Source organism: Xylocopa sonorina, chromosome 6 (genome assembly GCF_050948175.1).
Source record: "Xylocopa sonorina isolate GNS202 chromosome 6, iyXylSono1_principal, whole genome shotgun sequence".
Lineage (NCBI taxonomy): Eukaryota > Metazoa > Arthropoda > Insecta > Hymenoptera > Apidae > Xylocopa > Xylocopa sonorina.
In genome coordinates, this window is record NC_135198.1 from 3223055 (window position 1) to 3248293 (window position 25239).

General features: G+C 39.2%; 2 protein-coding genes and 1 long non-coding RNA gene across 4 annotated transcripts in view; all 3 read right to left on the bottom strand.

Annotated features, from left to right (window-relative positions):
• LOC143424985 (uncharacterized) overlaps nucleotides 1-25239 on the bottom strand; it is a 108785-nt gene that overhangs the window by 70137 nt on the left and 13409 nt on the right. The window lies entirely within an intron of this gene.
• On the bottom strand, nucleotides 9911-17496 carry LOC143424166 (serine protease inhibitor 88Ea). Of its 2 annotated transcripts, none has more exons than XM_076896064.1 (4): nucleotides 17461-17496; nucleotides 12238-12588; nucleotides 11344-11719; nucleotides 9911-11272 (listed from the first exon to the last, which is right to left on the bottom strand). In XM_076896064.1, exons 1-4 carry the CDS (start codon nucleotides 17479-17481, stop codon nucleotides 10677-10679), a joined length of 1344 nt encoding a protein of 447 aa, XP_076752179.1. In that variant the 5' UTR covers nucleotides 17482-17496; the 3' UTR covers nucleotides 9911-10676. The 2 variants fall into 2 exon arrangements, with proteins under 2 accessions (XP_076752179.1, XP_076752180.1); XM_076896065.1 differs by lacking the exon at nucleotides 17461-17496 and adding an exon at nucleotides 15851-16143.
• LOC143424347 (thiamine transporter 2) lies at nucleotides 22288-25239 on the bottom strand. The gene is made up of 7 exons (XM_076896353.1): nucleotides 25150-25239; nucleotides 24677-24896; nucleotides 24096-24480; nucleotides 23537-23956; nucleotides 23125-23320; nucleotides 22879-23017; nucleotides 22288-22819 (listed from the first exon to the last, which is right to left on the bottom strand). The coding sequence occupies exons 2-7, from the start codon at nucleotides 24797-24799 to the stop codon at nucleotides 22649-22651; spliced, it is 1434 nt and encodes a 477-aa protein (XP_076752468.1). The 5' UTR covers nucleotides 24800-24896; nucleotides 25150-25239; the 3' UTR covers nucleotides 22288-22648.

A 25239-nucleotide genomic window follows, 5' to 3' on the forward strand; every position in this document is an offset into this window, starting at 1 on the left:
ACCATCGTGCTGAATGTCCATTAGAATATGTATAAGTCGAAGAGTCTCGTAAAATCGAATGGAGAACGTTGCGTACGTACAGAGTGTTTCAGAAGTGGCGTGTCGATTAATCGGTTAATTAAACTGAATTTCACATTAGAATTTAATATAGAATTAAGTAGATAACGTCGGTTCGTAGTTAATAATTATAAAAAAAAAAAACACGATTCTCCTATCACCCCCTTAAAGCCGTCACTAAATCGATCCACGATTCTGAAACAGTATATACATCTAGCCCGCATACAAATCGTTATATATCGATGATTGCGCGAAAGAAATTGCAACGAATGCCAAAACATTTATCCTTCCTGTTCCCTTCTTACGTTCGTTTTTCCTCTCAGACCAATCATCGACGTAGATCCTGACAAACGTTCCGAGAAATAGCAACGCGCTCAACTCGAACGTTCAAGAAAGTATTCGCCTTTACGATCCTCCGATTTACGATTCTCTACCGATAAGTTGGGCTACCAGCATCTTCTGTAATTATACGATATTTAATCAATAAATCAGGCTGCGTTGAGTGGAGCAATTAGCCTGGAACTAATGGCCAGCGAATAATATACTCCTTTAATTGTCAACCAGGCTATGTGCACGCGGATTTACTTCCGTTTCACGTGCCTCTATTTTCCTCCACTGCAACGGACTACAGTTACGCTAATTGCGGTTTACAGTTGTGGTAAAATCGTAGTCCTCGATTAAATGGAATTTAAAATTCAACATTCTTCGTTCCATCGGATCTGACTGTGTAATCATCGTCCCCCTGTTTCTAACCACCTCCACGCCATCGGCGAAGTAATCGCAGCCTGTGCGATTATTTATTAAGAAGACAATATCCGGAATAACGGTGACCACGATGAATCAAAGCGACTCGCGCGAAATTCAAACGCCAAGGGACGCGCCTCGGTTGGTCCGACTGGTGCATCTCTCTCGGGTGTTCTCTTCGTTACGTATCGCTGCGGGTACCTCGGTTGAATAATAACGCCAACCTCCATCTCTCGTTCCTCGAATTAAGACCGCGACCACTTGCTGTTCCATTAAATCACGTTTTTCCTCTTCGTTTCTTTCCTTCGATCGCTGCTTCCATCTTTGCTCTTTTTGTATTTCCCAGAGAGAGAATAGAGACCCGTGGCAGGATCCGAGTAATGGATCGGTCAACGTTGAAACTCGGGACGAGTTTAATTTACATATTGACACGCGCGGTTTTACGATATCCAAGAGATTTCGAACGCGAACGAAGATCGTGGCACGTGGCACGACGTCTGATCAAAAGTGCCTGCGTCTACTTAGCGCCACTGTTTCTCTCTCTCTGGACGGCCATCTTGCCACGCATTCGTTTAGCTAAGGTCGGTAGGGTCACAATCGTTACTCGTAACTATTCGTTTGCCGTGTCTCTTCTACAGTATGCCTCTCCACTGATGTTCACGAATCGTTCTTTATTGTACAGAAGGATCACTTGTTCGCCTATCATCTCTGACCTGTACGTGTACCATTTCCGTCTACTGTAATGTACAGTTGTCTGAACTGTCACGATCTTCTTGTGAGCATTGTTTGGGGACAGTGTTCGCCAGTGGGTACACGTTGGACTCCTTTGAATGGCCCGTAAGTACCGTTTAATTTCTGCTAATAAACTAAACTGGCAAGTAAAACTTGGCAGGTGTAAGTGAGTTACCCTAAATGAAAACGATGTTTGTCCTCTACTTCGCCGGTGCTCGTGTACACATTAGAATGATATTAAGTACACCGGTTTATCGGTTTGAATAGCAAAAAGGGAGCCAGCGATATGCAGATCTGTTTTGCCACGCTGTTTTGCAATATTAGATTGATCATTTTAAGCGTGCTTGCGAAATGTCATTAGCAGGCGACTTGTTTAGTTGTTTTTTGCGCGGAGAACCATGTTTCTCCACGTAATTACGTTAACATTTATTCTTGCCATCGAATTACAGTAAAAAGGCGACAGTTTTTCGACGTTCTTAACTCGCCTGACTATTCGCGCACCGTGGTCAAGCGAGATTCTAATTAATCAACGGAAGAGAGGTGTGTATTCACGCGATTCTGCTCCTACGTTACGTTAAATTTCCGATCTATACGCCGTTCGAAGAAGCTAGATCGCGTTCAATTAAAGTAAGACCCGTTCCAGGATTAAAAAGTTATAACGCGCGATGAAAAATCAGTATTACTTTCGTTAAAATTAAACCGTTCTATTCTAATTACCCCGTAGTATGTTTCCGAGAATAAAAAAAAGTTGAATTAACATTAAGATTTCTCCTCGGTTGAGATACATTATTAAACTTTGTTAAACATCCTTCTCTGGAAATCATTAAGAGTACAGAGATAGCGTAACGTTGACGAATGAATCGAGCATCTACGCGGTTTAATAAAAGTCCAGCTGATTTATGAACACCGGTAGGATCACTGTGAATTAATTCCGTTCCGCGATAACACGGCCGCTGGTGAAAATGCGGTGCGGAAAAATGGCGACAATGGAGCGGCTTGGCTCCTCCTTCATTCTTCATCTGTCTTGCTCGCTGGACTACCACGGATCGCTATCCGCTCAGGAATCTGAACGACTTTCTCGAAGAGAAGCAAATAGCTGAGCCAGGATACGGAATATATTAATGGAATCCGAGCAATTCATTAAACTGAAAAGCCAAGAGAGTCTACTTTATTCGCGATCTGCTAATGAACTCTCGTTTTATTTCGATCGCGCGCAAATGGAACATCGACTTATTGTTAAAAACGCTCGCATCGCGATCAGATTAGTTACGTTGAAAGTTCTATGATTAATTCAGACCGCGGTTTACTGGAATTACAAACGCAGGCTAGTTAAACACCAGTAATGGAAGGAAAAGGATCTGTTTCAAAGCTGAGAAGAATCTAGATCAGTCAGGACAAGACTGCTCGAAGACAGTAGCATCCGCGACTTTCCTCACGTTTATCGATCTTCTATACTTCGCATATCTTAAAACATAACCGTCCACCATTGCAACCACCCAACGCGAGCAATTTTTCGCGTTCTCCACGAAACTTCACGTTCACTTCCTCCCCGTTTCCGCGCCCAGCGATTCAAACGTCTGCGACCTCGCGGTTACCAAGCGTCCAGCGTACGCCCGGGTTTTCTCGCGCCTCCGTTATCAAGCCGATCCGAGGCGGATAAGATCCGCTCGCGGGCAATGAAATCGTTCGCGATATCGGATCAAGGTTTTCCACGGACGCGCGAGTCCTGCCCGTAGTCGGCGGTTCTGCCAGGCTTGAGTGTAACATTAGATCGGTGCGCCTCGCGCAGCGGCCGTATAATTATGAAACGTTAAAAATTTACAACCGCGCACGCAGACGAGGGGTGCCGGGTTGCCTGCCGCTGTAAACGTAATTACACGGGCGCACACAGAGCGCCCGTGGAACACGCGGTCTCGCGTGGCCGGGCCGATAAACGACCGGCAGGCAACACCGTGCCACGGCGTATCACGGTTTCTCTGTTCCGAATGCAAATCAGAAAGCAGCAAGACGCGAGAAGACGAAAAAATCCTTGACTATCCGGCCTGTTAAGTGGAAACTGGCCAAGAGTGTGGCCAGTTGGCTCTGTCACCTCGTCATTTCGATGGTTCACCCACGACGATTTCGATGACGATGACGCGCGTGAAGAGTTTCTCGAGAAGAGTAATCCACTGTTGGATATTTAACCCGCGGGTACAATTTATCAGGCAGTAATAACGTTTCGAGTGTTTCGACCCCGAGCATCACTTTTAAAGAACCGAGCGAGTAGCGTTGTCTTCGCGGAAAATAATGTATTTTGTATTGCAACGGTAAGCAAAAATACTTTATCTTGATGAAGTTTTCCTGGAATAAGTCATTAACCCATTACCTCGCAACCGCGAGTCGCACTCGTGACGCGTATCGCGAACCAAATAAAATAAAGATGTAATGCGTGTCTCGAGCGATAGTTAATTTATACCGTGAGCGTAGTTTCACCCGATAAGATAGAGGATTGCTAAACGGCAAAAGTTGTATCTAGCGTTTTAACTTTTTCGCAGATAAAACAAACGATAAGAGAGATGGGATTGGCAATCGATATTTGTCGTGAATTAAACGTAGCTTTCTACGCGCGGTTTGTGGAAGAATCGGCTTTTGCGGCTTGAAAAAAGTGCGCGCAGCTACAAATAGCCGTGGCGAGCGTTAAGAAACGAGCGAGCGAACAGGCTTGGGCACCGTGGCATAAGAAAAGTCATCGATCGTGCCTATTACAATAATCGTATTCACCTAATGTAAGAACAGGTGAGAACACACGGACGCAAGACACCGGCGGGGTTTATGAAATCAGCAGTATGACGATTGAGGATAAATATGTGTTTGCTCGCGCGGCGGGACAGGGAACAACGCTGGAGATCCCGCGGCGCTCGCTGAAACGCTTTATCGGGCTCATCGGATCGCGGAACAAGCGCGAGAGAGTTCGCGAACCAACGTGTAATTAGAAAAACGAGCGGATTTATATTTTCACCCGGCCCGTTCTCTGGTTATCATTAGCGGAACAGTTGTTAGAAGGTGCAGACACCACCGAGGCTCTCACAAATCTTCAGGCACACGCTGCGACCGATTTCTAGTAACAATGCATCACTGTTTTCCGGGCGTCTGTAAATTAACTACAAATTAATAATCAATGGTAACGCTTGTCCCCTCGATGTACTATCTTATGGACCACGCGTGCATGAGATATTTGTTTTAAATAACTAGACAATCTTAATGTAACATTGAAAATATTGCTACCGATATACTTTATGGTTGTATCCCAATTTCATTATTTTTCTGTTAAAAGTAATAACATTAGTGTTACGGGAACTAAAGTATAATGAGAATGAAGGAGAAGAAAATTGCATTTTCAGCTTGATTTCCAATTTTCAAAGTCTCGTTTTCCTCGAGAACGAAGACTGAAACGCAGTTTCCAAAGTCGAACACCTTCCACGGTATTCGATGTTAAGAAACTGTACGATTATCCCAACAGTACGCTTGCCAGACTGCAAAAGAAACAAAAACCGTGGAAACTTTCAGGCGTAGGTATTGTATACCAACCGACAAGGGCTAATAATTCACGAGGCCGTCGATTTTACCCGACGTAGACTCCGGCTGGCGAAACTAGCGGATGGTATATAATTAACAGGGAACAAAGGATGCGAAACGGGCGTGTGTACGAAAAACCGCGTACCCCGGGACCAGAGGAAAGAAAGTGACGCCCATGTAATGTCTCCGCTACCGTAAAAACAGGCCCGTCGACAGGTTTTCGAGACGGGTTGCCGCTCGACTGACCAACCGAACGAACAATGAGAAACGGCATGGAAGAAGCCGAATCTTCTTCGAAACGGCTTCCGGACCGAACAAGGTCGCAATTGGAACGACGGACCAAGGTATTCAAGTGCTTCGATCGGTTTTTAGCAACATTACAGTGAGTTAACGACTGACTAACAACAGCAATCGCACGGGTCTTCTGGAATTAACAAATTGTTCATTTAAAACAATTTCATCGCGTTGAATTCTTCTACTGTGTACATAGCTACGGCAATAATAAAGAATGAAATTTGTACGTCTGGGTGTTAAGTGTGCAGATGTTCGCCGAAGGAGTCCTCGACGGATTCTTTGCGGGCGTTAATAAAGGTCGTAAACGTTTGGTCGCGAAATATGTGGACCATAAGCACGTCGAAGTGGCGGGTCCGCGAAAAGATATTGAAATCCACGGGACGGGAACGCGTAATGGACAGTTTACAGAGCGAGCTTAAATTGCAGGTTGCGCGAAAACGGTCCTGACCGGTGATTTATTATCGCCACCGCGATGGTTTTTCGGCTTTTATCGCCTTTTATTGAGTGGCCACGTGGAATCGCAGGCGCTATCTTTGAGAGTACCGGGACCACTTGCGGCTGAGGCGTTAATTGAGGCATGTTTGCCACGTTAATTTGCAAATTCTTTAACTATCTTTTTTATCGTTTCTCCCGCGATGATATCTGTACATGAACCGAAGAATTCTTATTTCTATATAATTTATAATAATTAATGTTACGAATAATCGGTCAAAGCTTTGGCGAGTCCGATAATTAACACGTTAGAGGATGATTGTTAATATCGAAATTTCCCATTTCAAAGACCAATTACCTCGATCACTTTCGCGCGTTACTATGAACGGATAGAAATATCGCGCACACGGACATCTCTCATTTATTATAATTAAGACGCGTAACTCTTCCAATTACCCTTGGCTGGCGTTTCCCGCGATTCATAGAACCGCCGGTGCCCGGTTCGAAAATGGGAAAGAAATAAGAAACGAGGTTTGCCCGTCACAAAAAATGTAACGCATAAGTAATCAATCATCGGTAAACAAGCGAAAAAGGAAGTACATTCTTTTTCAACCGGCGTGCTGCACCCGTGTAAGTGCTCCTTTGGCATAATTAAGCACCGACGTGCGCGAGAGACATCGAAACTGGGTCTTGTCAAGGAAGTGGTTTATGTGTTGCACGTGCACTCATGTGGCAGCCATTAATATATGTGCCTTATGAATACGATACCCCCGGCACGTTAGAATTTCGAGGCTGACCAAGGAAACCCGCGTGCGGACGGAACGACTCCATGGGAAACCAGCCATTGGTCACCAGCCAACCGAGGATGTGGACATTTAAAGTGCTTCCCAGCCGATAATTAAACTCCTTAACGCTTTGAACAGCGTTTAGCGTGCGCGGATTTCGATGGGAGTTCAGGGCCGGTTTAAAAGTCTATTTGCGCGTGTCAGTGTCCGTATTCAGTGACGGTTTCTTATCATCTCCACAAGTGAGCGCAAATATTTAACCGCAAGCAGGGGACACGCGGACGAGTATGCGTTTATCGTATGCACTGATACGTGTAAATAGACGTTTACGAAGCAAATACTGCCAGATAAAGTCTGCGGAGTAGCAGTTACGGGGACGCATTGAAATGCGTGAATTATACAAAACGACCGGTCCTAGAGGGGAAGATTCTTAAAGATGATCTGGATAAGCGAGAAGAGTTGTAAGAACCTGTATGGATCGCGAATGAAATTATCTCCAAACGATCGACCAACGAAAAGTAGCGATCGTGCAGTCGATCCAACGCTAACCGCTGTTGCGGAGGATCGCATGGATAATGCGTGAGGCCTCTCGAGAGATACCAAGCGAGCGTGTAGGGCCCCGAGATCTTTTAAGCCGAACCTGGGCGAGTCGAGAACAGCCTTGCACGACCGACGTGAAATAACGAGGAACAGACGAAAATAAAGTAAAAAGTTAAAGGGGGGGAAAAAAAGAAGGGGGTCAGCGAGGCGGTCAATGTTCGTTCGAAATTGATTTCGTGCGAAGAAACGAGAAACCGATCGGGGATTTACCGTTACCGTAAAAGCACGTGTCCGCGGCGATCTTTGCCACGGGTTTGTGCACTTGCCGCGAAAAAGGAGGAAGGAAAGTGAAAGTATCGAGGGAAACCTTAACAATGTTTCCACGTTTACAGAGACTGTCAAGGTTGCCCGATCGGCGGCGAGGCTCCGTTAGAATTTTATCCGGCGATCGTTTAGAGCGGATGCTTTTTCAAACCGTGCGCGTTTATCGGGGCCGCGGATCGCGCGAAATTATTCATAAACGTGTCTGGATGCAGGGGTCGAGCCGCGGGCGTCCAACCTATTGTCTTTCCCCTTATCTGCTGGGATCGGTACCCAGAAGTCGACGGTACGAAAAACGCGCGGAATGGTGTCACGTGTCTTTGCGCGGGAATCGTGTGAATCTGCGCAAGGACGTCGAAGACGGGATCCGTCGGCCGCGCGTGACGCCGTTGCCGCGCGCAAAACGCTATTTTCCACGAAGGAATTTATTATTAGATTGTCGATCTTTCTGCACGCTCGCATCTTTATAAATTCTAATTAAACTGTACGCTATGAATCGCTAAATCGTTAGCGAAGCCTCGCAAAGTGTACGAAATACGTCAACTTAGCTTGAAGTACAGAACATCCGAGTATTTCGAACCATTCTGAAGAAAAGAACATTAACAATCGTATAATTTAACCAGGTCGAGCATTAAAGAACTCAAATGGGAACTTGTATACATAAAAATTCACAATCTACAGTGTGTAATGATTCGAGACAAAAAAGGATATCGTGATGAACGCATGGAATCGAGGGAATCCAATAGAACGGGTATTTATAAACGGAATTGTGATTAACGTGATTTATCGCCAGCAGTAGATGGACAATGTTCTGGCGACAATTCCGCTGTACTGTAGCTCTTCTCGTATAATTCACGATAAGATAATCATGATTAAACGTATACCTATCGAGTGACGAATTTGATTTCATTACTGGTTTTTGCAACGTTGAAACAACCACTTAAGACTTGCCTATTAAGTACACGGTGAATCATATTGTGCGATTATTCATCACATGTTATAAATTGTGGAATTAATATCCATTTTAAAGGTAGGAAAATACTGTTCCACCTGTGAGAATAAAATATCACAACGTTACTTACTGAAAAGCGTTTAACTCTCAACAAAACGGAGTTGCTACAATAATCGAGGAACCTACCAACGCCTGATATCTTATCGAGGAAAATAGAAGTGCCGCAACTGTTACCCACCAAAGCAGAACACTCGCTGCATCATCGTCGTTCAATTTCAATTCCTATTCGCGGGGACCCGTAAAAATGGCCAACCTACTCAACGCAGAACACGCGTACAAGGCATCGCCGGTCAAAACTACATCTCATCCATCGCCAAAACGAAGAAACGTAAGCGTACCATGCTTTCACGGGATTAACGACGATCCAACGAACTACACGGAAACACGATCGATCAAAGATGACCTCCATACGCGGCCATCTTTGACAGCGAGAAAATCGCCGAGCTGCATCGTCTGTGTGTATCCACTGCTCGCGAACGAAGAAAAAAAAAAGGAAGAAGAGACGGTCAGACGTGGAGATCGATCGAGGAAGATTCCGTAGTATGCGCAATACCGTTCGAGCGGTCGAAACTGGTCGGAGGAGTCGTCTCTTCGAGGAAGTACGCCGAGATCTCTCACGGATCTCGGGTTTGCTCATCTTTCGCCAGGGATCGAGGCCTGCGTCAAGGACTGCCAGACAGGACTCTCGACGATCCCTGAAGCTGGCGAACGTAGAAGACTCGGCTATCCGTGTGCCCGTTCGTTTGTATCGGCGCGTGACGCAACTAGATGCCAGATTCTGCCGTAGGATCGAGTTCTGCAGATGCTACCGGCTAACGGTCGCCCACCGTGCACGTTTTATCGGGACCTCGGCTGGCTTTCGGTGACGTCAGCGACGGTGAATGGGAACCGCGACCCATGAGGTGCGTGTTACTTGAAAACGCGGCCGATGGGAGGCGCGACTTGTCAGTGGGTTTTTGATTTATTGCACATCGGTCAGGAACGTTCCACAGGTATTTCAGAACCAAGCGCTTCGTGTTCCTGTAGTAGCGCAACGACAGACGATTAATTTCGTCGTTGTTCTCAGCGGGAAACGCTATCGCGTATCTCGTTTTACTTTTATTATTTTTCCATTATCAGTAATGTACTTGATGTTTAAATAAATTGCCAACTCATGTACAAGTTTTTAACTGTATTGTCCGTCGATCAAGGAAGATCGACTATCGGTAAGCGGTACCTCCGATGAACACGGCAGAATAGAGGAAAAATGTGTTTCGTGTAAAATGTTATCTCCTAGGAAGAAAATTAGTCTGATAAAGAGTGGTATTATGGGTCAATGGGTAAGATTAATAATAATTTGATGATAACGACAATTTGATCATATCTGATTAGATAACGTTAATTCTAAGCAACTAATTGTGTTACTTAAATTAAGAAGATAATTTAGAAGCTCCTACTATATCCTAATGTATCAAGTATTTATTTCGTTCGTCTGTAATACGGCAAATAAGACATTTTCTGCATATAGTATTATTTCGGTTCCTTGTAGAAGAACTGGGTGTGATCATTATATAGAATAATGATAGAGAAAAATGTATTAAAACTAAAAAACTAATTTAACCTACTTTTAACTTAACTTTTTGCAACACTCATGCTGAACGTAAATACAAACATTCGTAAACACCCACTTGTGTTTTGAACATTTTTCAAACTCTTTAGCTGATTTAAAAAAGAAAATAAGCATCCTTTAAGCTAATCAGAGTTCCGATCCCTACAATTTCATTCGAGCACAGATAAGATATTTATCTCGTATCTTTTATTTATGTCAAACGACACCTATCAAATGCAGAACCTTCACAAACACCAAACATTTATACATAATTCAACAGAACGAAACGCGTACAATAACAATTGTTCGCACAGCATCACAGTCTACTTTAATTTTCATTTGTACGTTTTCATTTACTGATCTCACGTTTTTATACTTTTAATGCAGATATACGCATTTGTTTATAAAAGAGAAAGATTGTTTCGACATCTACCCTATCAGTAACCATTCTTAATGATGCTTTGCGACTAGCAATTGATCATACCCATTTCAAAATTCAAACAGTCCTCACCTGATGCACATGCGCACACACTCAGCTCGCTCATTCCTTCCTCGGCATACACATCGCAGACAAACGAGAAACACCAACGAAAATTACGTTAGCTAGCCAAACCCTCTAAGCGGACGTCTCTGCAGTATTCTGGGAAGTATTGGGAATGCGATAGACTCCAGTGAACAAAATCGTGCGCATCGATTTGTCGTAAATGAAATAGAGGAACGGATGATTCGCATCGAAAATCGCAGGCAATGGCCGCCCAGATCGGAACGTGTAGAGAGCAGTAGCCGCGGAAGCGGTGGTGCCCTCTTCTGTGACCTCGATTCGGGCCCGATGAACCGCGCTGCCCAAATGCAAAGTCGGTTCTCCAGGTGCGACGAAACCTCGAAGATCGGCCGCGTTTGGCATCATCAAGTCACCCGCACCGATCGCGTTAAGCAGCGTGCCCATCGGTAATTCCTTTTCAACCTCGAACCGTGGCAAGGTAACCTCCACTTGCTGAGCCGGTATTTGAGACTCGAAAATATCGTGAAGCTCCGTGATACCCGCGTCGGTGGAAATACGTTCGACTAACTGACGGATACCGTCCCTTTCACCCACTTGTTCGTTATCGGATGTTCGCGCAGTGGCGAACGGCGGAAGTAAAACGAACATAGAGATCTCCCCGCCTTTATAAGGCAGTTCTAACACATGCGCGCCAAGCACCTCGGAGATTTCTGCAAAGAAAAATTATTTGATTCTTATGACGAACGTTAAATGTGATTTCAGTAAACTTTAGTCAACGTACGGTGATTGAAATTCCCCTCTTGCTTCATGAACGTAACCATAGAATGTTGGGATCCGGAAGTGTAGAAGAGATCCTTCTTGGAACTAGAGGGATCGAAACGGCTTTCCCAGAGACCTTTGAAATATACCGCGTTAGCTAATACCACATCGGTATCCTCGCCAATACTGCCAACAGGAAGGAGATCCTTGATGTGTCCGTTTGTCGTGTTGCTGACCCATTGATTGATATGCTCACGAACCCCATTCGGATCGGTATGGAAATTGGTTTTTACCAATTGATCTCCAAACAAGTCCAACATGCAGTCTCGTACTTTTACTGCATCCGTTATCCACAATCGATTTGCTGATTTGTACTCGTATTTATCGGATGCGTTGTCCTAAACAAAAAGAAAATAAAAGCTTGTTAATTACTCACTCGCAATTTCCACAAAACTACCTAATTTCTAATATGCTATCAACACTTCATAAAATTTAAAAGACAAACCGAAACTGTCCTTCACTTGAACCCTAACGATAGCATGATTCATGGTCACAAGCAAAAGCGCAAATTACATAACCAGTCAAATAAAACCAGCCACTCAAGGCAGTACTTCTTTCACACCGAAGAAGCAAACATTACTCATTCATGACGCATTGCATTCATAACTGTTCATTAAAAAAAAAAAGTCAACCGGACTATCATCAATTTCAAATGCCTTCTCATTCAAGTTCTATGAACCTGAACTACATCAAGGTGCTTTCAGCAGCACAGACAGCCAAGGTTAAAAGGATCAGGGCATAAAGAATCTTCGCAAGACAATTCGACATTTGGCCTGATGTCACGACTATCCGGCTCGCCTTGAAATACTTGCTATAGCTCAGACGATAATGATGCAACAGCTTCGTGCCTTCTTACCTGCCCATCGATGTGCTGCTTCATGGAATTTTCGAAGGCGTAGTATCGCTGAATGTCGACCTTGGACAGATCGTTGGGTATATGTAAAGCCTTTTTCAAGGATTGTTCAGTGGAACCACGGGCGCCCATGTACGCCAAGGTCAGGGCCTGTTGAAGGCTGTGGGGGCTGTAGAAAATGTTATTCCGCGACTCGATCACCACCATCTTCTTAAGAGTGTCGAGGGCAAAATTGAACCTCGCCTCGATCAGACTCTTCTTCGTGTTGGCGCTCATCGTTGGAGGATTGTCGTTTCCGGTGAGACATTGCGCCGACACGCTGCTAAGCAAGAATAGCACAGGTAACACCGTTGCCTGGAATAAAAGAGTTATCGTTAGGAAAATCTCTGGTTTGCGATTAGTTCTTTTCTACGAAATTGCTATCGTCTACAAAGTAGTGGGAATTAAATGTGAGCTTGTTATGCAGTTTTTATAGTGGAAAACGATAAATGCAATGCGATAAAAGAAGCGCAACACAAAGTATGCGTGACTTGAAACACTTAAACCGGATAAAAGTGAATGCGTAAACCTTACATAAACCTAAATTGTACCTCATGAAAATGTCTAAGCGAACAGCTGAACAATTTCCTGTATAATTGCGAAATTCTACAAAGGAAAGTAGTTTCTAACGTCCAGACTTACATGCACATAAACTATTATTACCGATCTCGACCATAATTATACATTTGTTATGTACGAGCGTCAAGGAAGACATTTGAAATCTGACTGCTTAAATCGAAACATGTAATTTATTAAAACAACTATAAAAATTTAAGGAAGCTCGTAATATTAATGAATGTTGATTTGCTGAATGAACTTAACTGAAAGTGTCTAAAATAACTACACTTTCGTTACCTTCGTTATCTACAATTCGCAGTAAATGATTCACGTAACGTACTTCCAAGAAGGTTGGTGAAAGCAATGATACTCCACCTGAGATACGAGAAAAAAAGGTAAAGAAGCGATATTGGGAAACCTTGATTCTGCGGCTGGGAATTTCGCAAGTCCTTCACAATTTAGCAACCGGCGTAGCCGTGACCTCCAAACATAATATATGCTTATATTTCTAGATCACGATATACATGATGTCAACTAACCGACAAATAAATCGTTGCGCGCGTCATTCTTATCTACCACATTTTTCTACCAACCATGGGAAGAGTTTCGTGCAGGAGTCACGCTCTGGTTAGCCACAACGAGCCACTTTGCAATTTCAGTGGGATCAGATATTTCAGACCAAACAGGTTCTCCAACCACGAATTAACGAAATTAGAATTCATTGTTTATTCAAATGAAATTGAAGCTACAATTTTCTGTGCTGTTATTTTATCATTTTTAAAAATTTTATGCAGAAATTTACCATCTTGAAACTAACCACGTTACCCTCTTCTCACTCATTTAATTGGAAATTTCTTCACCGTCATCATGTTTTACTCGAAAGAGATTCAAGGAAGAATACTTGAAGGTAACAAAAAAGGATATAAAATAGAAAGCGTACTCTCGTAATTGCTACGACCAACATCGAATAATACACAAGACAAATACAAATGTACACCTGTGGATTCTGCAAACGGTAAGCGGTGTAATAGTGAAATTATAGTGAAAAGTGTACGATCTGGGACGAACGAGAAGTAAACGTCTGGGCAAGTGAAAGCAACGAACAAACCGTGACATCATAGAGTCCGACTTTCTTACTCGAAATTAACGTATGACAAGTCTATCGTATGACGAAAGCAAGAGAAAACATACCACGCCTCTGCAGACGGAGTTCTTGATATTAATAAGTACATACGGTCATACCAGATCCGGCAACAATTGGAAAACTCGCTTCAATTATTCCCCTTCCATTTCGAATTATGCAAATATTAATAGCACGTATTTTATGGAATTCCGTATATAGCTTTCCAGTTCGTCATTCGACAGCCTCTAATTACGCTGAATATGTTCCACCGTTTACGTTTCTATTGCACTTTTCCCGAAGAGAACATGTCTGATTTATGGAAATAAAAACACGTAATTTCTATTCAACACCCCTTCGACATTTTTTCCAGATTCAGCGAGTTACTTTTACTTCTACTCGTTCCGATATTTAAATATCTCCACGTTCAATTGTTAATCTTGAGTTATTCTTTAATTAAACGTTGCTCTAAAGATCGATATCTAATTATATTTCGACCGCGTGCGATAGAACCTTTTCAGAATGTTCTCCAACGTTTGACCTTTACTTCGCATTTGCAGCATGAACTAAAAGTACAACATCCTCGTTTGAAATGCCGACTTCAACACTACTTTATAATAGAGACACATTTACATATCTCTTCTTTGTTGTAACGCAACGAAGTTACGTCCAAATTGTTCGTAATCTCTGAGAGATTCCGACGATTCACGAAATCTCATCGTAAATCAGCAAATGTCAACAGAGACAGCTAACGAATGACAAGTGAATTCTTTGTTACATACGTGTCCAGCTTAACAAACGAGACACGTACAACGAGTGTAATCACTCCCCGTCTGATATGGTTTCATACAAGAAATCGAATTGTCGACCAGAATTAACGCGGCTCGACGAACGAAATTACCGTGCCGTATTGCAAACATTTCAACCAACAGAGTGTATCGCAATCATCGTTCTCTTGAGCGTGGATAAATTAGCAAAGAAGCTGCCTTCCAAGTTTGTCCTTCGCAGTTCGAACTGAGGCTGCTTGGAAAACAAAGCAGGAAGTGTTGTACTTTTTTTACAAGAGATTATTCGAACGAGTCATTCGAGAAAGGCTGAAGAAATATTTGCCGCTGGGAAAAAGCTACTTGCTGCGAAAAATTGTTTGATTAAAGACAATTTCCACGGATAAGCGTCAAAGCGAAACGAGGAGTACAGAAGAAAGGGTGGCATGCGCTAAAAATGTATGCAATACGATACGTTATCGCTATGATGAACTGGTCATTATAAAAAAACAAGAGGTCGTTTATGCAACAGAGATCCAGTTAACGAAGCACGGAAAATTTATGTGAATTGTTTAGAATTTTGTTAAATTTCTGCTTTCTGGCAAATTAAAACGAATTGATGCATGTGTTATTGTGATTAAACTGAAGAGTTCGATAACAGTCTAAGAAAAATATGTTGCATCGGTACAATAACTATGATAGTTATATAATAAATTGCAATAGACAGTAAACTGTAAACATGACGTCAACTACAACAACGCCAAACAATGTAGTCCTAAATTAGTATCTGTTATATCTACACATCTAATGCTACGTTCCATCCTCTAAATATTATAACGTACAATTCACATTCTGTATCTCTTTGCACCTTAAATTCCTCATGAACGCGTAAACATCCACATCATCGTGCAAAAGCAACTAAAATCAAACAACGTCCATAAGCCATACGCTATTCTATAAACGAGAACGAAATGTCGCACCACGATGATTATCCATCACAATATCAACAACATACTTTCTCCTAAAACCGTACACCAAAGTGCCCTCCGTTGCAATGACAACAGCAGTAAAAAGGCACCGAATAAATCCTGTGTCACCTATAACGTCGAAGTTTCACTAAAAGAAATACACTCACCGATATCAGAAACATATCGCTGATCGACAGTTTTCCCTCGCTAAAGTCGAAGAATCCTGGGGGAGGGGGGTATTGTGAACTGCGTCTGGCCGCGAAATAAAGAAATAACGTTCGATCCTCTCCCGCTGCGGTACTGAACTGAATGCAAGAAGAGTAAAAGCAGCGTCGACGGGATGCTCGCGAGTAACTGGCTGCACGACCGCTTCCCCACCGGTTTTGTTCGCCGGCCGAGTGTCACATTTACTCATCGGACACGAATCCTTCCGAGCGAGCAGACCAGCGTCCGCCTTGTGCCGATAGAACGTTACTTCTACGATGCTGGAAATGCCCGACTGTAATGCTTTCATTGCCAGGAAATCCCGCGCGTAACCGAACGATGGGGGTAGAGGTCACAATTGGAAATCGGTGATACAGTTCGCCAGTTCCTCGTAAACGCTCGTGCTACCTTAACCCTCTCGTATCAGATTTTCCGTTTATTGAACGAGACAGAAAAATGATAATTGTTTCAGTTTCTACTGTTGTCGCCTAACTATCGGGAGAATGAACTATGAAAAGAAAATTAAATGATCCTGAATGAAGCATGCACTCGTGTTAATTTTATATTATTCTTTTTAAATCCATGCATTTTATATTATACTAAAAATGAGGTAATCTTCACTGGTTGTAGTCAACGAGTACTTTATGTTCGTAAATATTGTAATAATAATTTCTTTTGTCGATTCCAGTCTTATTCAATGTCGTGAATGCGAAAGGAGATTCCTTTCACGAGGTTGGCCAGCAGCCAGAGAAAGAGAAACGAAAAAAGTTAGTGCACACGTGAATCTCCTTTATCGAGTCAAAAACATTGAAGAGTCAATCGACAAAACAAGAGCAATTAAGAGATGCAAGCTGAGGCTCGTCAAAAACTAATTAAGAGATATTAAGTTTAATTGATATATGACTTAATTTGTAACAAGCGTAGATTGAATTACCCTTTTGGTTACGATTGTCTGAAATTTCTGCATTTAGAGTACAATTGTTAATATTTGTAAGTTATATTTTTAAAAATAGAGAACGATATTAAAGCAACGTTTTATGAAACGTGACCAGTAGTCAGTTACGAGCAGATGTTAATAAGCAACCTGGAAATTCCATAGTTTATGCATAAAGCGCTTTGCTTCTATTGCCAATCAACTATAACGAGCTGAAAAATGACGCCTGACGCTGAATTATGTAATATGAGTACGCGCATTGTTGCATTCAAACGGATTTATAAAATCAAAGGTAATCATTGTCGTTAGCGTCGCGACAGTGGAGAGAATCTCACCGCACAAGTCGCATCAAGATTAATATAATTGCATATTTGCATGATAAAATTTCTAAAGTTCTGAACACGAATAACTATTCTCCGTTCTTATGCTTAGTATATTCTGTTCATCGAAATAAAAAGCTTTTTTACAAAATAGAATTACCTCTTATAATTCATAAACCTCCTGAATTATTGAATACTTGTTACAAGAGGAACGCAGTGAGTACGAAATTTGTCTTATGATATGGTAAATGAGGGGAATTTCTTATGGTATGGAAATTGAATACAAACTTTTAATTGATAATGCTGTGATAAAACTTACCCATAAATTTTTCACGAACATTTTCTGTGACGATCGAAAAAATTCGCCGACCGAATCGCACTGCACTTTCCTTACTTGCTTACAGTATAATGGAGTTGCTTCGGTTGCGGATTTTACATAAGACTTGACTTCTACGTTGCTAAGTACGAGTAGTAACGGTATTGTAAGATAATCTGCTAAAACGAAACAGAATGTTCTTAAGCTTAATCTTTGGTGAAGATAGCCTCAGTTTTCTCTAACTTAAGCATTTATACCTTTACATACACAGAAGTACGCAGTCAGTGAACGTAGAACGCAGGGAAAATCCCAGCGACGTTGTCTATTATCGGGACTCCTTTATACCTGTTTACACTGATGATGGAACTATTGTATTTTCTTTTGATTTTTTGTTACGATCGTCTCGGCGTCATGTAATTGCACCTCTTTGTTAATCTGTCAATATTTTGCGGTCGATGGCCGTAATATTCTCAGAAATTGTCATTTATCAACAAAGTCAATCAGTTCTCGGCACGTGGCCTGTAGTTTACAATTTTCAATGCTGATCTTTTCGACGAAAATCGACGATACGCGCGATCAGCTCTGCAAACGTGATGTCAATCCTTGGAAATAAAAATGAGCGGTACCTGTAACAATTTGTAAAGACAAGCATAGATTAGTACAAGAGAAGTATAGTATACATACATATATGTATGAAACATTCTATGAAAAACAATAATCACTGCAAACTTGTTTAGAGTTTTATCAAAATATTCTACGCTATCAATGATGTTTTTTACTCTTAACGTTAATATTATTTTGCATGCATGAAGTAGATACAGCCATGTTGCATTGGAAATTTCCCTAATTATATCTGGATTCATAGAAAATTTTAACGCTTTAACATAATTGGCTATTTTATATATTATAAACGACTACTGATAACTTAATTTGCTTGTAGAAGTTCCAATGGATTACAATACGGGAACAAGTCGTTGTGAGACCGGATCAACTTATCGCTGAACTTATTCTAAGCCACCACATAAATATCTTTTAGTGAAATATTTATAAGCCACTAGAATACCACAAATATTAACGGAGAACGATTCGCAGTTCTGGAACTACGTTGATCATTTATCAGCATTCAATAAATCACAGAATGTTATAGGTATTTCTATCAATTTTCCTGCAATTTATCTCTAATTTATTCTCCACTGATTTGTTAGTTGCAAATAAAGTTTCCTCACTGTTTAATCGACAATAAACTGCGCCTTTTATCGCCAGAACCAAAAACAATTAAAAAAAATCGTAATACTTACAGTTATTTAACAACGTAATTTTCTGTAACGCGGGATTTGAACATTTCTTTTTCCCTGGCAGTTGCGGCGATTTTGATTGCGGTGGTCACTATCACTTAATATGTTGATAATTAACGGATACCATACTCTGTAAATAATCATTTGCTACATTCAAGAGCATTGAGTGGCGCTTAACTTCACGATTCAATTAAAAATAAGTAATTTGTAACCTGAATGTAATATGAGGATAGTGAATCCCCAAATATTCCAGCATTCGTTACAATGTTTTATTTACATCACGGACGAAGAAAAACGCTTTGCGAGAACTCCATTCTTCCATGCTGAAATACATGATAATGGTTACATGTGTCAACGTCTATACAACATTTACTTTTTCCAAATCAACGAGAACTAACAAGCATTTGAAAGGATTACAAGTTATTGATTTCACATACTTTTCCAATATAATGACCATTTAATGCAACATGTAAAATAAGCACGGTGCACTCTTCTTTAGAATCATGAACGTTATGCAGAGACAACCAATTATCTGGATACGAATCAATCATTCGCGGGAATATCTGCACTCAAGGATAGGGCCTCGTTGAAGATGTTAGACGACATCACGATTAAAATTTGGAAAACCTTGCCTGTAATTAACGTACCTCTAAATTGGGTACTTTCGTACTGCATTGAATATACTGAAATATCAGAAAAAGTAGAAAAGGCGACTATGCAGTGTCAATACGACGGAACAGATTGGGACTGCACGTTTATCGAGTTGGTAAAGATCTCGATATTATGGAATAGTGAAGAGAAAACCGAAGAATATGCATTATGCAATTAAATTATTCTCAATTTACTTACTTATATCATTCATATTTCACGATAATTATAATTGACGATCAGGGAGGGGGACGGGACGATTTTAATATGGGAAACATCGTCTCCCTGTTTACCGATGTCTCCAATCGAGGACTGAGAATGAAACTGCTTCGTGGTGCCGAGATTTGTGGCAGACTCTGGCAAAGATACAAACAGATTCAAGACAAAAGATTAGTTCACATGCGACTGAACGTTCATGTGAGTCGATCGATGAATTCATAAGAAGTCCACAGTTCTTTCCTTCAACGTTTATCCTGTTCAAAGGTAAAGAACAGGGAGAAGAGGTTGTCGAGAAAAAGTGGAAATTCCCGAGGCTCAAAAGTAGCACAAAAAAAATTAAAGAAGAGAAAAGAAGAGAAACGTGACGAGGAAATAAAGAAGAAGAGACGAGCGGCTAAAAAAAGGAAAGCCATTCAACAGAAACTAACGCAGAAAATTGCGGAACTTGAAAATAAAGGTATTTATATCGTCGAAGAATTAATCCATAAATAATCGCATATTTTTAATATGTACATAAACGAAAATAAGCTACGATAATTAATAAAGTTTTTGAGTCAAGTTTTATTCGATTAATATAATTTATTCAAATTACTCTAATTATATGCCTAGAGTCTTTAAATCCAAAAGAAGAAATGGAACTTGGTCGTTTGCGTTTAACAATGGCGACGAAATCCCCTATCAATTTAGAAGATTATTCTCTAACAGAGGAACGAGCAGAGTTATCTCGTCTCCAAGAAATTGGACTATGCTTGACACAACAAACTGCGAAAGCTTGCGAGTCTGTTGTTCTCGATGCAATCCAAAAATTAATATAATGTAATCTCGTGTTACAATATTACGAAATTACAGTAAAGTTACATTATCAAGTCACACACATTACAACCATTTGTCGCATTTTTTCTCGCCGATTACTTCATCCCGCTTCATCTTTTTCTTCTATCTCGTACATGTATATGTAGGATTTGATACACTTTAAATATTCATTGAATTATTACCTTGACTATCATATATTGGATAAACCTTAACAGAACCTTTAACAGAATTATTTTATTATAAATTTGAGGAAAACAACTTTGTTTACACCGTCATCCAACGAACGATAGGAAAAAAAACTATGATGCGATAATTCGATACTATCGAATTCGAATATCGAACGTCGATATCATATCGATACATGTTTTAAAATTTTCTGCGAAAAGAGCAGGATTTTTCAGTTAAAAGCCAAAAATGAACCGTCTTTTTGCATTAAATATCTCGCTGAAATTAATGATTTTTATTACTTGAAAGTAATGGTAATATTTTCATCATATTATACTAAAATCGAAACTATTTAGTCTCAATTTATTGAGTTTTCACATAAATTCGATATATAGGGAGCGAAAATATATTACGTATTTAGGAAACAAGATAGGTTATACCTTATCAGTTAATGTATTATTAGATAAAGACTTCACAATGCTGCTGATAGCTGTTTCCACATCTTAAGTTCAAATTCAAGAGGTCTGCCGATATCGTTATAAAAATAAAATACTCCCAGGATGTTATTCGTCCAGATATTCATAAGATTCCCAATACATATTTCAAACAGCTGAAAATCTTATCACAATGTTAGTAACAATATTAAGCTTTATATTTTTATACAATCACGGTGAGTTATACATTATTAATCTATTAACTAACCTTTCACGACGTCGTTTGGACGAACTTATCGCAGAGTTTGCATAACGCTGATATAGGAATGGCAATAATGTTTTCATCGGGACACGGTCGTATTTTTGAAATATCAAACACGGCTATGGCCCAAAATATCAATGCAAATGTACATTTCGATAAATTAAGTAATACGAACGTATCTGACGTAATATATCCTATACTGATCCCGCCAAACTGGGTAAATATATGTCTACAGTGAAACACTGCCTACTAAATTAACTTTCCATTAAGATACGTATACCTAGTACATATGAGAGTATGTAAATGTATTTTTTTTATTATCAACATCAATTTCAATTATCATTTCGTACATAGATATTACAAATTTGCTTAAAAGACACATTGTTACTGGATAAATTACACTCGCATACCGGCGACTGCAACAATTACTCCTGCATGTTTTCAAAAGTAATCCAAAACGAGGCAATGAAGTCCGTATTGTCCATAATACGAAATGATACAACAGATGACATCGTTAGTCGAGAATTCAAACGAAGCATACAAGACTGTTCAGTGTGGTGGAAATTATTTAAACACTTCGACAAGAATGCGAATCCTCGCCGTGAGTTGGGTCGATGTTTGTTCCAAACATTCTCGTTTGTAAGCGAATTTTATGATGACGAACGATATATAAAAAATAACAGCGATCGAAATTTTTATCAAACATGAAGAATTGAATTATATAATCGTTTTCATTACAGAAATGTAGGGAACCCGTTTTCGATAAAATACGATTACTGTTGATTAGCCAAAAAGAAATATAAAAGTGTTAAATTCGAATGAGAAGAGAAATACTTGATATTTTGTATGAAGTAAATTGTTTATTAGAAAAATAAAACTTCAATACATCTCTCGAGTATATATAATTATATGTATAAATATTATTTCAGAACACTATTTTTAGGGACACCAATGATATTGATGTTCTTTACATTTATGCACTTTCTATTTTTAAATTTAATTTAATAGCTGCCTCTCCACAACATTTTACATTTACACAAATTACAATTATTATTTTCCTTCATTTGAAATAAAAGAAAATACTGATTCATTTAATACTGCATTTATGTGTTTTATCAACACAGATATGTATTTAATACTACATACTAATAAGTTATCAAGAAATTTAACGAAAAAAAACCATTCACCCAATTAAAAAAAAAAAGTTAATCAGGACTTATCTATATATGTATTTAGTAAAATTTTAAAAAGAATTTATAAATGATCTCCAACTTCAGTCTGTCTAAATATCACTACCATATTTTGAAACTAAACTTTTGCCAATTCAGTTCATAAAATGTGCAACAGCTATGAAATTAAAGATTTGTAATCTTGCTAACTGTATCATATTCAGTGTCTGTATTATGATCCTTTGCCCCTGTCTTAAATCCTGCATTTTTCTTATAATGCTGCCCAAAAAATGTTGCAATGCTTAATAGTATATAATATATTGCTATGGCAATAAAACAACTACCATAAACAAAATACTGGAAAAAAATGTTCAATGTAAGATTCTTTGATAATAGGGTCTATATAATAGTCTTACCTGAGATCTCAGTTCTAAATTCAAGTTTCCATTCACCACTATAAGTGTTAATAGACTTTGCAATAACAATGCAAAAAAGGTATTTATACCAAATATTAAACCGTAACTATCTTCTGATATGCATTTCGCGACTTCAAAACTGCAGATGGTATATGCAAAATTAAAAATAAAAATCACATTATTTTATAATAGCTAATATATTCGCTTTCAGTAGATAATCAATGTGTAAATATTTAAATTGCCAACCTTGCAACAGTAAGCATTGCTTGATAAATAATTCCAAATACTATGTAGGCAAAATATAATAACCAGATATTGTGACTATATGAAGCAGCAATTAACAAAAGACCTTCCACAACTGCTACAAATGCTATTATTATGTTGCCTCTAATCAAAGACCAATGAAATGATATCTTTCCAATACAGAAGACAGTAATTGCACCTATTAATAAAAATAAAAATATTACACGTCTGCTTATTGAATCTATTCATGCAATATATTGTTCTATGAATGAATATAAAATGTATTAGTGGGAAAAATCCAACTGGATTATACTCGGAGGAAAATATTGTCACATTTAATAATTCATTAGTAATTCAAAGTTACTTTATCAAATGAGATAGTATTATTATAGCAACACTTGAAATACTTGCTCACCCGTGATCGTACAAATAAAATCTACAGCACCATTGTAAATCTTATCTTCAGGAGATACAGCAGTCTGCCACAGTAATTGTATATAACTAATTACTTGTAAATATCCACAAGTCGAATATGACCACCATATCGACCATCTCAGAACATGATTGTTTGTATATGCTTGTATAACATCTTTCCACAATAAAATATAAGCATCTTTCAATTTACGTATTACTGAAATATTTGTGTTAGAAGAGGAATGCTCGTTCTGTTGACCAGGTCTTTGAGTTATACAATTTAAATCATTTTGTTGTAATTCGACAATTCCATTGCTTGTCAGGGAAACGTGATTTGTGCAATTTTCATCTTTTCTATGAAAATAAATGGACTGACCAACCGAAGGTAAACAAATTGCCCATATTGTTGCAAGTATTAAAGCTGAAATTACACACAGAAGTTGTTTTGTGATCAATTTTGTAACTGAATTTTTGAGCTAAAGTATATTTAAAAAGTTGAAAGTAAAAGATGTTCTGTTTAATTCTGCAAAGTCTTGAAACAGATGTATAAAAATAAATACCTGTTAGCGTGATATAATTGAGATCGTGATAACTCAGAATATTAAAGGATACTGTCAATTGTGCAACAATACCAGACATACAACGACCAAACAAAGATGCAGCCTTTGTATGGCTGGTCACTTCCTGATAATGTTTTTTATCAACTTTGGCATAGATATAAGTATAATATGCCACCTCTGTCGAAAGGAACAAGCCATAAAAAAATTCTAAAATTTGCATAGTGAACACATCTTGTCCTATTATTATTAGAACAAATGTAATGATTCCAGAAAGACCGCACAAAACGATGATAGGTTTATATCGTATGAAATCTGTTATCAAGAATACAACAACTAATGTTGCAAAATAAGAATACGTGGAAACAGGAAATATTTCTTGATTTATCTGAAAAATAATAATAATCTAATAAATTTATTTCCCACTAAATATATACAAGTACAATATGCATAATAACTATATTTAGAAATAAAAGGAAAAATCAGTATACAAAATTTTATCATATTTTCAACCTAGATTATTTTGTTTGGTAATCGTTACAGCTATATATATGTAACTATTATATAGGACACAATATATTTACTTGAGTGTCTGTAAAATTTTTCCATGGCCCACTTAAGTAATCAGTTACAAAAGATTCCGAAGGTCTAAATTCTTTTAAACAACCGAAAACGCATAGAATACACGAGATGAATAACCACTTCATATTAATAACATATATATTCCACTTTTTGCGTTTTGTTTTTTCAATTCGATGCAATATTTATTTTAAATAGTATGTCATGTTTATTGCCTTAGATTATCTAGAAAACGTATGAATTAGCAGTTTACATACAAAAGTGTTAATCTTGGTATGAAAATTATTTTCAATATGTAATTTCCACGATATTTATGCTTCATTTATACAGATGAAACTATCCTTGTTTACTTATTTTGCCGATTGAAATTCCAATACCATTTACAACTACAATTAACGAAATGACTTAAGAATTGTCATTTTTGCTTATGATATTCACGCGTGTAAAATTGTTCAGACTTATTATCAAGCTCTTTCACCTTAATTTTGATGTTATTCATTCATGATTACGCCAAACGACTCAATCACACAAACTTCGTATCCAGAACAAAAACGACCTGAACCGTTCG

Bases quoted from the DNA above. Each gene is read 5' to 3' on its own strand.
- LOC143424347 (XM_076896353.1), bottom strand. From the start codon at position 24,799: ATGAAGTGGTTATTCATCTCGTGTATTCTATGCGTTTTCGGTTGTTTA. The intron at 24,481-24,676 runs GTAAATATATTG...ATTATTTTTCAG, and splicing joins AAAATTTTACAGACACTCAA to ATAAATCAAGAAATATTTCC. The intron at 23,018-23,124 runs GTTGGCAATTTA...TACCATCTGCAG, and splicing joins GCAATGCTTACTGTTGCAAG to TTTTGAAGTCGCGAAATGCA.
- LOC143424166 (XM_076896064.1), bottom strand. From the start codon at position 17,481: ATGTTCGTGAAAAATTTATGG. The intron at 12,589-17,460 runs GTAAGTTTTATC...CTTTTATTCCAG, and splicing joins TGTTCGTGAAAAATTTATGG to GCAACGGTGTTACCTGTGCT. The intron at 11,273-11,343 runs GTACGTTGACTA...TTTTCTTTGCAG, and splicing joins AGAGGGGAATTTCAATCACC to AAATCTCCGAGGTGCTTGGC.